Source organism: Lutjanus erythropterus, chromosome 4 (assembly GCF_056507025.1).
Source record: "Lutjanus erythropterus isolate fLutEry1 chromosome 4, fLutEry1.hap2, whole genome shotgun sequence".
In the NCBI taxonomy this organism is placed as follows: domain Eukaryota; kingdom Metazoa; phylum Chordata; class Actinopteri; order Lutjaniformes; family Lutjanidae; genus Lutjanus; species Lutjanus erythropterus.
Window position 1 is genome coordinate 5342366 of NC_139320.1, and position 13486 is coordinate 5355851.

Sequence of the window (13486 nt, forward strand, 5' to 3'; positions counted from 1 at the left end):
AGCGGATCTGAGATGGCTGAAGCCTCATCGTCTGCTGTGTGCACGGTCAGAGTGTGTGGGCTCGTTGTCTGAAGCAACAGTAACATACGTAGATACTTTACAGTATAGTGTTTATTAACGTCTGCAGGATGGGCTGTGAAACAGGGAATGCGGTGAATATGGTGTTTAACATTATAATGTTTCATTAGCTGTTTGGCTACTGCTAATACTTGGTATCCATTAAACATGTTATTTGCACTTTACTTGTATACAAGACATTCACAATATCTCTTGTTTCCAGGTTGTTAGTTACCTGTTTGAGTAGAGGGAGTTTTCTGTCTGGACCCGGACAGCCTGTGAAGTCTACTCTCAGCCTGCCTGCTCTGGTTAGCCACCTGCTCTCCCTCCTCACCTTGCTCCTGTCCTCTGACTCCTTCCTTCTGTCCCTGTGACAGCTCTGCGCTCTCCTTACTGACTGAAATAGCACTCTGTCCATCAAGCGCAGAGACCTGCCCCTGCCCCTGGGCCTGCTCAGAGCCAAAAAGTTCCTCTGACAGAAGGGCAGGGCTCTCTGTCCTGGGAGGCGACGCCGGCTGCGGGCTGCCCTCTTCGCCTTCGCCCTCGAAAAGTTCTGGAGTGAAGAAGATGGTCTGGTCCTCTTCGTCCTCTTCGTCTTCATCGGGATTGTCTGCTGAGAGGGGTACACTTTCACAGGCGGGAGGGGCTGTCAGAGACAAACTGTGGGGCTCCACTTTGATTTCACTGAAACTTTCTGGAGCCGCCTCAGTCTTCTTTTGTGGTGAGGAGATCTGCTGATTCTCCTTTAGCTCAGATTGATTGTGGTAGGAGTTATTTGGCGTTTTATCTTTAAAGACTGGCTTCTTGTAGCTGCTGCTGATGGGGCTGGAGTTGAAAATGTGGTAGAAAGGTGCTGTTGATCTTTTTTGAAGCAATAGGGGCTCTGTAGGGGGACTGTGCATCACCTTCAAACATTCTGCATCAAGAAAACAAAACAAAAAGATATTTATTAGACTATACAAGCATATAAATACAACAGAGCAAACATGTTAAGAATTGCAAAGACGCTTTTAAGTCTCACCATGAAATGAGACAGATTTGCAGAGTACCAAGACTGCCAAGGCTGTTTTATATAAAAAAAATATATATATAAATGTGGGCTTACGCTCAATATAACCCAAACAAAGGTCAAGGGGATTTAATTAAAAGCAACAGTCCAACATCTGCTCATCAGCTCGCTCCAGCGCCACTCAGGCACGCAAAAGACCTTACAGTAATGAGGCAAGCCACTCAACTGATCCCATGGCCCCCGCCCCCAACATCCACCCCCGACTCTGAGGGGTGAGGTGGGGGCGTGAGCTGCTACTCCGCTGCCACCCCTATCCACCAAACCGAATTCAACTGCTCAACCTTGTCGTGACCCCCCGAGACAATGGGTGCTCGCCAAGGCGATGTGCAAACACGTCACCTCAACATATTTTCTTGTGGTGATGTCATGCTCATACATCACTGAGCACATAAATGGCATGCACCTTTAGATCGTTGCCTTTTAAAAACAGCACTGCTTTAAATATTACAATTGAAGAAAAAAGAAAAATGAGTTAGAATTAGGTCCTGGACGGTGCAAACAGTTCAATCAATTGGTGCTTAAAGGGTGAAAGAAATGATGTATTAAAGCAGTTTTTCCTCCACAGGAATGTAAATGAGGTAAAACAGTGTCAAGGCAGAGTTTCTGCATAAAATTTGTAGATGAAGGTGTTTGTTGTCAGTTCTAGTGTCATTTATGGTTTTCTTGATTGATCCATTAATAGTTGTTTGCCAATAAAATGTCAGAAAACAATGAAAAATGTTGGTCAGTGTTTTCCAAAGTCCAACATGACGTCCTCAAACGTCTTGTTTTGTCCACAACTCAAATATATTCAGTTTACTGTCAGAGAGGAATAAAGAAACCAGAAAATATTCACATTTAAGAAGCTGAGAACAGACAGAATAGATTTTTTTTTCCTTAAAAAAATATTCAAACTGATTAACAAAATAGTTGCCAATGAATTTAATAATCATCAATCATTTAATTATTAATTATTAAATGATTAATAATTAACCATTGCAGCTTTACTTTTCACTCAAATTAATTTCTGAAGTGAACTATGTTGCCCCAAGGAAACAATGGTGATATACATCATCAACAGACACTTCATCGATAGCAGTAAGAAAATGTGTCAGTAGTTTCACTTAAAGGCATTAAATGCCATAAAAACACATAACAAATACGACCTGGCTCATTAACAGTCTATCATATTCCTTACAATGGAATGTGCAACGGGTGCATAAACAGCCAATCATTTAACAGGTGTAATGTTCAGTTGCTCCATCAACATGTGACACAACAGAAACAGTGTGAAGGGAGAAAATGACTGCAGGACACTGTTACTAAAAAAGGACAGGTCAATTTAACAGTACTGAATGTGTATCAAGATAAGATCATTTTTCATTCATCCCTGCTTATTTGTGCAAAATCCTAAAATTATTACCTGTGTACCTTGACTAATAAACAACAAGTAAAGAGGTTAAATTCAAAATAAAGTGGTTAAATTCAACTTTATTTTCTCCTGGCCTTAATTTAAAAAAGGTGATTAAAAATGATTAAAAATGAACGATGTATTGCGATATATTTCTTCTTATTATTTTTTTTGCATAGGCACAGAAGGTAAGAAGAGGCTAAACCTACTTTTTCCAAAAATGTAAAACCTTTCTAATACTGCAGACTTAAATCTGTCATCACTAATTCAACAGTGACATTAGTACATAATGGAGAGGATAGAGACCAGTGTATTAAATTATGGTAAAACTGTCTATGATGCCTGTGTCATTAAATGCATTATAAACGTATTTATAATCTGCTCATAGCATGATATAATTATAGTTACAAGCACTCAAATATTCATAATCATATATGTCTGACTGCCTTAATGTTTTATTATTTAATTGATTTATTATTTACTTTTTCTGTATTTATATTGTTGTATTTTGTCATGGGTACTGAAAAGATTTGTCATTCTTATTTGCATTTATCAATGTCAATGTATATTATTATGTTTTAATTATTACATTGTGCTGATGTGAGTTTGAGCTCCTAAAACCTTTGCTTCATTGCTGAATACCCCTCAGTTGCACATCTTCATTTACAAATAAAGCATATTTTGTTAGAATCCTGAAGAAATCCTGAGCCTGAGAACATTCAGAACAGAGTGACATTACAATATATTATAACAGTGATCATTTTGCATTTTAAGGTGATTATAATATATTAAAAATATGGGAATAACTGCATAATACAGTGAGTGACCAGACATTATGAGGTAATATGATACTTGACCTTATAAGTCATTATAAAATGTCTTACAATGTGATATGATTACTGTTAAAAGCATTATAAATATTTATGAGTGCTTGTAACTATGATTTTACAGTTCTGTCAGCAGATTATAACTCACAGTAAGCATGTTAATAAAACATTACAGACATGGACTTAATTGAAAGTGTTGTAAAATTGTTTTTTTTTTTTGTTTTGTTTTTTTTGGACCTTGATGAATAAATGAACCTGGAAGTACCAAAACTTCTTCTTTCAAACTTCATTTTAGCTCACCTGCTTTTTCATTTTGTTCAGCTTTCAACTGTGTACGAGAGAAGAAACTGAACATGGAGGGGCTCGTGCTCTGCTGAGGTCCAGGTGGTTCCACACATGATGAGCAGGGCGTCTGAGGCTCTGAGGCCTTGGGGGGACCCTGTCCCTCTACAGTCCCAGACAAGCGACCGTTTGGAGCAGAGGAGACAGCAGAGCTGTCTGCAGGGGCCGCCTCTACCTTCTGCTGCGCCTGAGAGAACGCTACCAGAGACTGCATGGCGTTGCTGAAGGTGTCGTGATGCTGGACGAGCTGGCGGACCCACTTAGACAGACCTGAGAACACGAACACACACACACAAACACACACATCAGACAAACACTACCAAAGATCTTACAGTGGATAACTATTGCCATCTAGTGTTCAAGCTGAGAGGTTGTGCAGTGTGAAACATGGAGTCAGCCAGTGTTCACACACTGTAAAGAGTATTGACTACCTGTGATGTACTTATTAGGATTATTCCTGTAACGGTCGTCCACTAGAATCAGAGCACCCCAGTCATTCCTGTGGCGGATGCACCTGTAAAATGGTTCATAGGTTAAAATATAAAAGACAGAGGGCACAAAAGTAAATGTCCCATATCACTGAAGCTGTTGATGACAGATTTACCTGCCCAGGGCCTGGTTTAGAGCTCTGTAGGCCTGGATCTCGTACCAACGATGGCCTGAGAGAAGACCTCTGGACTTACAGTGCTGATCATTGTACTTCATCTTCAGTTCCACCTGAAACCACAGGAGGGGTTTAAAGATGATTCAGTGTCTATGGAACACAACATGCACAACTTAATACACCAAATGTTTCATGTATCTTACGCTCATCAGGATGGGGTCTAAAGCAGATAGTTTTGTATTTTTTTGTAATTTTTCATTTTTCTCTCATCTTTTCAAATTTTGTTTTCAGGTCCAGGTTTTGCTCGTTCCGGTTAATTTTTTAGTATTTAAAAACGTTTCGGTGAGTAGTTTTAGCTTTTATTAGTTTCAGTGTTAAGTTTTTTATTATGATATGTGGGGTATTAGTGAGGGGCAAGATTTAAGAAGGTACACAGGGAGGGTTACTTTAAAAATGTTTTGTGACACAGTTACTAATTACCTGTTAAAAAATGTAGTATCACAATATTAAAGTAAGGTAACTTACTTACTTTACATTACTTTTGAATTACCTCAATATAAAATATGGTGACATTCTTTAGCTTACTGTTATAGGGCTACAACTAATCATCCCTAATATCTAATATAATATAATCAATAATCAGTAATCATCGATTTAATCATCGATTATCAGTCGATTATTTTCTCAATTAGTCGTTTGCTTGTTTGGTCCATAAAATTTCAGAAAGTGGTGAAACATGCTGATCAAAGCTCAAGATGACGTCCTCAAATGTCCTGATTTGTCCACAACTCAAAAAGATTCAGTTTACACATTTAAGAAGCTAGAATCAGATTTTTCTTTCTTTCTTTTTTTTTTTTTTAAATTAAAAGACAACTAAAAATGATCAATCAATTAATTGTCACAATCTGATCACAATCTTGTCAGTTGAAACATAGGTACATCTTAGAGCTCCACATATTTGGATCCATTTGGACAAATCAGTCTTCCCTGAAATGATTATTTTCATTATCAATTAATCTGTCCACCATTTGTTCTATAAATCAATTAATTGTTTGGTCAATGTTCATAAAAAAAATGACTCAGAACAATTAATCAATTATCAAAAGATGCTGATTAATTTAATTTTGATTAACAACAGAATGATTGTTGCAGCTCTGAGTGTTTGATGTTCATCGTTAGGTTTATTATCTGGTATTTCGATACAAACACAAACCTTTATGAACATCCCAGTCTCAATAAGCAGATGCATCAGTGCCTCCTCATGCTTGCTATGTTGACACATTTGACAAAATTGACTAAAACAAACTAAAGACAATTCCCGCATATTTTTATTTTATTTTAGTTAGTTTCTAAGTACACAATGTTGTTTCAGTTAGTTTTTATCTTCTTAAGTCTAATTTATAATTCAATTAACTTGAATGTTTGTTTTCCTTTTCACACCTAGTACTGTAATAACCTTATTCTGAGGTTGTTTCAGGTTCCTTTAATCCATCAAATGTTCACGTGAAAACATCTCCATCAGTGGCAATACTGACATTACTAATGAAGTGATGAAGCCAAGATAACTACAAACATCTGGAGAACAAAGCTGATTTAACATGCTGAAGATGAGTAGTGCCACATGTTTTAGTTTTGATGGACTTGCTTAAACTCGGACTGTTCTGCATTAGAGTTATTAGTGTTTCATGTCTTTCATTAGTTTTTTTTTTATTATTATTTTTAATTTTTGGTTTCAACTCAGTTTAGTTTCAGTTAGTTTCATAGCATAAGTTTGGTCTTTTCAGTTTAGGCTTTTTTTTATATGTTTTTTTATGTATGTTTTCATTTAGTTTTTATTAGTTCCAGTATTAGTTTTACTTTCTTTGTTTATTTTATTGTAATAAGGGAGTCATTTAACAGGGTCAAGTTCAGAATGGGCACTACAATACAAACACTTTCTGAAGGCAGTTGACTCAAAAGCATGTAGACATTGCACTCTCAATAAACATCTGCATACTGTGTGTGTGTCCTCAAAGTTAGATATTAAAGCATGTCCACAGACTTCCACATGGATAATAGATTACACATGGAGATAAAAGATTTATTTTCAAGCATTGAAAAAGCTGCAGTATCATTTTGGAAACTGTTAATGTTGTTCAAGAGTTCTTTATTTTGTGATACAACATTATTTAAAAATGAACAGAAATGTTCTGTCAATATCAGGTTTCTAGATGCTCATCTGGTTCTAGACTAAACTGGTAAAACAGGATGAGAACAGCAGTTTGTGTCAGTGACTTATTCCACTTTGCTGTTTATTAATTGATTACAGGGAAATATGAAAAAATATAAAGTCATATAAAAGTTTCAGATATCAATCTCACTATTAACAAATAAAGGAAAAATGTCTCAGAAATATTGTTTTAAAAAAGAAGTTACTAGCCAGCGTACGACTTCTAAACATACTGACCTAACAATCTGTTCAACCTCAAAAACAACAGCCATAACTGTGGCAGCACCTGGCAGGGAGGGTTTCATACATGTCTAATGATGGAGAATTAATTGGATTAATCTTGGATATGAAGGGGAAAACAGAGTGGGCGATGGATCTAGGGCAAACTAAACCCCAAACAAATACTACTGAGGACCTGAAGGAGTCGGTTATACCTGCCCTCATAGACAGATGTGTTCTGAAAGGGGAACAGAGGGGCTAAAGAGAGGCCATGACAGAGAAGAGAGGAGGTAGGAGGGGGCAGACAAGGTGGTCGAGGTGACATGAAGCATCCCTGCACAAAAATGCCAGGAAAGCACCCATCCATTTGCATCTGTCGCTGCTGATTTTAGCGCTAACCTTTCAGAATTGACAAGTGAAAAGTTCAGCTGGCGTCTGACGGGATGCCATGCAGGGCAGGCTGCTGAACGGGGCTTTAACTGCTTTTGACAGGTACCGTGTGTTCGCCCTGAGCCACCAAACACAGGGCCGTGGCAGGTACAGCCTGTTCCCTCACGCGCATCACGCAATGCCACTGTGGCCTGTCTGGGCTTGTGTGCGTAAACAAACAAGCAGAGTCACAGGAAATCCTAAATGTCGCCCCAAAGTTGGACTATGACTAATAACACCTCACCTAAGAAGCATGCAAACAACTGAGCAACACCTGCCACCACAGAAAACCTGAACACCGACACTGGAAGACTTTTAGAGTTTGTGTGATGAAGGCCTGGGCTTGTCAGGAGATTTAAAATAACAGCTTTTATCTGCATGAACACAATAGTGGTGCAGGCTGTCAACGGAGGCAACTCATATAGTCATGTCACAGGAAGTCTTGTTAATGCTGCTGGCTTCATGGTGAGATGTTTGCCAATGTATGAGACACCAGAGCAGTTAAGGAATCTACTTCTAAACCCACAGCTAGAGCAGAAAGGCCAGTAGCCTCGAGCCGCCAGTGTCATCTAAATCCAATCACAGTCCGTTTCAGCGTTCGAGCCATCACATCCCTGGTCTGTACCATGTCACCGTCCAATCTAACATGACAGGTTGCATATGTGAAAAAGCCAATTCTGGCTGCTAGCAAATCTCGCAAATGTGCAAGAAACCACAAACTAGAAGGGATTAGTTAAAATGTCAAGAGATCACTCGCTTGCTTTGGCCTTGTCCTCTACAGCTACCTGTTCATCCCTAAAAACATATATTTGACCACTAGGCATGATTCGCAGCTGAGCGCATCTGTTTGAGCTACATTTTAGGCAGGGTGTGTGTATGTGCGCGTCAGTGTCAGTGTGCACGCCCCTGGCAGTCCGGGACATCTTGTGCCTGTCACTGAGATTGCTGAGCGCCTCATCTGCCACATAAGGCTGAGGTGACAGCTGAGTGGCTCGTCTTGAAGACGGTGTCCACGTTTGTTTGTGTTTGTGTGTGTGTGTGCGTGCGTGCGTGCGTGCGTGCGTGCGCGCCCACAAGGGCACCAGACTATCACACTGCTTTCCAACATGCTCATGGATCAGCTCACACCAAGGCTACACACAAAATCCTAACAGTTGTCCTCTTATGTTCCACTAAAAAGTAAACTTCATTTGGAACTTCAGTGAACAAGAGAGTCAAGTTGCTAGATTTTACCTTCATGTGAAAGTTGAGGCTGCAAAAAGCAAAAAGCACACACTCTGAGTGGTAATGAGAAATATGGAACAGGGTTCTAGAACTTAAATCATTTCTCAGCCTTGAGGAAGGTTTTCTTTTAAATATATTTTTTTTAAATCTCAGACTTATTTTAGTCTTGTGGGTGTTTTGACTAAAACTTGGGTCAGTCTTGTCCAGGGTTGGGAGACAACATTACAGACATGGATAAAAATATATCCTGATACAGTTACCAATTACCTGTTAAAAAAATGCAATAAGTAACATAATTCAAGTATCACAATAATAAAATAAAGACACTTGATTACTTTCTGTTACTTTTGGATTACCTCAATATAAAATATGGTGAAATTGTTTAGCCTAATATACTGTTTTTTAGGGCTGCAACTAACCATTATTTCTCAGAAAGTAGTGAAAAAAGTAAATCAAAGTCCAAGATGAAATCTTCAAATGTCTTGTTTTGTCCACAAAAATATTCAGTTTACTGTCAGAGAGGAGTAAAGACACTGGAATATATTCACATTTGAGAAGCTGAAATGAGAGAATTTGAACTTTTTTTTTTAATTAAAAAATGACCAAAATTAACCCTGTCACAATCTTGTCACTTGAAAACTAGGTCCAAACGTGGAGCAAACAGACATATGCCTAAAAACCACTATATTAGACTAACAATTTCACCATTAATTATGCTGAGGTAAGATAAACCTAATGGAAAGTAATCAAGGTACATTGCTTTAATATCGTGATACTTGGATTACATTACTGACTACATTTTTTGAACAGGAAGGTAAAGAAAAGTTAAAACCTCTGTAAACGAAGAACCACAACAGCCTTCTAACCATGTAATTTAGCATATAAAAAGTGTCAGATATCAGATTTTATCCCAGTTTGAAATGTTTTCATCCAAGTTTTTGCACACTTTCCTATTTTGGGTTTCAATTGGGCATGGTTGTGCTTGAGATTTTTTGAGAAAATTACACAATTAATTCCACAAAGCAATCATAAAAAATCCATGTCAGTTGCTATGTGGGTGCAACAAAACTTCTCTTCTCCTGCTGCAGCTGTTGCTCTGTGTCTGAGCCAGCTCAACAATGTTACACCACTCCTTTAACACATTTAACCTGGTCCAAATCAACATCAGTTTAAGTGCACGCTACGTTTAAAACATTTTGCCCACTTTTCTTCACAATTAGGTAGCCTTTAACAAACAGCAAAATGTAGCTGCCCTCCGTGCTCTCTTCACAGCCACTAAACTCCATTGAGGAAAAAGAAAGAAAAACAAAACATTTCCCCCGACAGCGCACTGGAGCTGCTCGTCAACCGCTGCTTTGATCCACGACAAGTAACATTAGTTCAGACTCAAACAAACGTGTTAAAACACTGAAGTCACACAGAAGTCAAGCAATAACAAGCTAACTAACAAACACAAACTTCTACGACTCCCATGTCCTGCGAGATAAAAAGACGGTTCTGACAATGGAGTCTGGTGGCTGCAGAGAGCAGAGACGGTACCTTATGTTCCCTGTCGGAAGACGCTGTGTGACAACAAAGAAAAGCAGAACATAGCAAGACTTGAACCAATACTGATTTTGTTCACATTAAATCACTGTTTAAAAAAAGTGAAAGAAAAAGTTAATTTCCAACACTGCTGTAGATGTAAAGGGCTCTTATTTTGAAAACATACTTACATACATACTTGAAAACAAACATACTCAATATTATATCCCAAAGACTTTTAATCTTTGGAGTCGTAAAAAAAACGTAATTTATGTCTCTCTAACAAGGTACTGTAATTAACATGGTTTTGATTGGGCATTAAAACTTTGTATTGTGATAGGAATAGTATTAGTAAATTATTTTACACAGTAGCCCAGTCATAGTAATGGATTTTGCTAAAAAGCGGGTTGTGAGGAGGTGTGGGGGGTAAATAAAGGGTAAGGGGTAAATGAAGGGTTGAACATGCATCAGCAAAAAAGAATGTGGACTAAGACGTGTCTGTAAAGCTGGCCTGTGGTGCTGACAGGGACAGTGTGAGTGGTGATCATGTATTATATAGCTTTCCTTCAGTGGCTGATGATAAAGCCATATGTACAGTGTCTTCAGTGTGCCTGCAGCATCCATCACCGCCTCTTCTTGATGATTTCCATAAACTCCTGAACATTCCTCCAAAATCCCCTTTATCCATCCGTTTTACATGCTCGCAGACCTCAGAATTAAAACGTTCTCGTGGTTGTCTTTAATAAAAGGTAGCAGCAAGAGGTTGGTTAAGCCCTTCATTAAACTAAGAGAGATGCCTTATCAGTTGTAAGTGTCTTTTTATTGCTTGTTAAAGCCACTGATTGTTTGAGTCACTCACGCAGGCCGTGACTGTTCACTGTAAAACATGCCATTGGAAAAACTCTAACATAAATGTAATACCACCTTTCTCGGGGCTTTCTCTGCAGAGGACTTTTCAAGTTCAACCTTTGATCTTTGTCACAATAACACAACAGGCCAGTAAAATGCCATGCTACGTGCTTAGGCTGCAGCGTCTGAGAGTTATGCCTGTCTGGGAATGCAGGCCGTGCAGGCATCTAAAGTGCTGGAGTAGTTTAAATGGAGAGAAGCTGGGCTTACACCTCTTATCCTAGCAATGGGGTGCTGCCGTGTGAGTGTGGCGTAGGATGAATGAATTAATATGTCTGGGTCCATGTGTGCTCTTAAGAGAATGTGCACATGTTAGCACTAGTGCATGGAAGTGACAATGTAAGAACATGTCACGCATGTATACATGGGCCTGTGTGCATTAAGGGAACCAGGTTTAGTATGAAACATATGGTGTAAATATGATAGGGTGTTAATACGGAGCATTAATGTAGGCGCAAATGTGTTTAAAGAAAAATAAACCCTAACACATTAACAGTGTTAAAATGAGATGCAATATAGCTCCTGGTGTTTAAAAAAAGAAAGAGCAGGGGATGTTGAGTTTCCCACAGTATGATGCAGCAGAGGCCCAATTCTGCAGCAGAAATCAAGACCACCTCAGCTTTAGGGTTGAGTGACTGGATGAATATAGTGCAGGGTTCCTACACCTTTTCCAAAGTCAAATTCAAGCACTTTTGAAGAACATTCAAGGTGTATTTTCAAGCTTTTCCAGCACCTTACAGCTGTGGTAAAATCCATATAAATATAGATATAATCAAATGATTAATTTGCTTCTTCGTCACATAAAATCAGGTGTTATAATGCTATAAATAATCAAAATAATAAAAAACAGCATTCTACAGAAGGGTGACCAATTTAAGGAGAACAAAACAAAGCTTAATGTGTCACATGTCTATGAGTTAATTTAGCATCCTGGTTGAGCCAACATCCAACTTCTTTTATTTCTTTATCTAACCCAAACTATTTAGTCAGGTAGCAATTTGATGTTAAAGTAATGCAACTGCAATTTCAAGCAAGTGCTTGAAGCACGTTGTGCAAAATCCAAGCACTTTCAAACCTTGAAAACACTACATTAAAATTCAAGGGTTTAAGGAATTCTAGCACCTGTACAAACTATGAATTGAATCTTTTGAAGCAATTTTTATCAATTCATATACCTAACTTAATGGCCTGCCTCTGTAGAATTAATATTTTCACATCAAAGGCAGTGAATTAAGGATTTATTTTGACCAAACCAGATTTGGTGAGTTTTCTTTATTTTGTTTAGTGTTTTATGATGAGATAATAAGGCAGTTAAGCTCATCTTACTTCAGTAAAAGAGCGAAACTTAAATTAAGAAGGTGATCAGACATATTCTTCTGTTTAATAAGGAAAATAGGTATCACAAAATTTCCTTTCTTAAGATTCTGAGAGTTTATTTTCTTTATCTCATGAACATAGCAGATGTATGTAGTGTATATAACGCAGCGCTCGCACACATCTCCCAGCTTAAAATCTGGGGTTGGGGACACACACACACACACACACACACAGAGACACACAGACAAACCAGAGACATTGACAGTTACCTGTTAATTGGTTAACTCTTTCTCCATCTCAAACACACACGCACACACGCTGCAGCGGTGCGCACAGCCAGCCAGTACAGCAGTGCATCCAATGCACCGCCAGCTCCGCTCATCAGTACTAAGAGCACGACAAAACAGGAGAAATCCTGAAACTCTGAATTTTCTCTTGCTTTTTGATTTTTTCACAAAGTGCAGCTAAACACCAGACAAAAAAAACACAGTGTAGACCTACGCATGTGGAGATTCACGGTTATGATATGAAAGGAAAAAAGGAGAGGAGAAGAGGGAGAAAAAGTGAGTTCATGTCTTTAATGAAGGCTTGATTGTTTTGTTGCTATTCAACAATGAAGAACACAACTGGAACAATTTGTGTGTTTATCTAATAGCCTCAGTCTCAAAGAAAACAGAGCACTGTGACACTTTCTCTGTTCCAGCTGCAGGATCAGCCCATCGGAGAGCTCAGAGCACAGTGTGATCCTTACAAATATGCTGCTATAATGCATAAGATTGGTGGATAAACTTCAGGAAAGCCAACATAAAAAGCACCTGCAAGCACCTGACCTCTCTTATAGCCCATTTCACATCCTTTTGCATCTTCTTTTTTAGTTGATCATTAATGGGTGTCAGCTAACGAAAGCAAAGATAACAGAAACTAACATCCCTAACACAAGCCCAACCCTGTTTTGCTGAAGCCACAAAAAAAAATACTATTTTTACTGTAGTTCTGACACACTGGGATAGAGATGCAAGCACAAAAGAAAAGCCCACAATTCAGGTTGAAAAGAGAAAAAAACTACTTCTCATGAAAGACTTGGATATCAACAGGTTTTTGGATATGTACAACTGTTGTAATGCTGATCTTTTCAAGAAGATGGTTGCGAGGTGGAGTCCACCACCATTGGAAAACTACTGTAATACTATACTACAATTTTCACAAGTATACACAGCAGCATGTAAATGGGAATATTAGTGGAATATTCATTTTCACTATGTAGTAAGCTAAGTACAGCTAAGTAGAAATATTGTCTTTTGCAGACTAAGGGCCAAAAATGTAAAATTTTGCGTATATAAACACAGTCAACGTCAGCGACAAAGAA

At 38.4% G+C, this 13486-nt stretch overlaps 1 protein-coding gene across 1 annotated transcript in view; it reads right to left on the reverse strand.

Annotated features, from left to right (window-relative positions):
- Positions 1-215: 215 nt before the first annotated feature.
- The window catches only part of brip1 (BRCA1 interacting helicase 1), a 59636-nt gene continuing 46365 nt past the window's right edge, over positions 216-13486 (reverse strand). Inside the window, exons 17-20 of the mRNA XM_084716806.1 lie at positions 4290-4402; positions 4117-4199; positions 3644-3955; positions 216-973 (exon numbers count right to left, since the gene is read on the reverse strand). Of these exons, the coding sequence (XP_084572932.1) occupies positions 285-973; positions 3644-3955; positions 4117-4199; positions 4290-4402 (1197 nt within the window). The 3' untranslated portion in view covers positions 216-284. The remainder of the gene's footprint in view (positions 974-3643; positions 3956-4116; positions 4200-4289; positions 4403-13486) is intronic.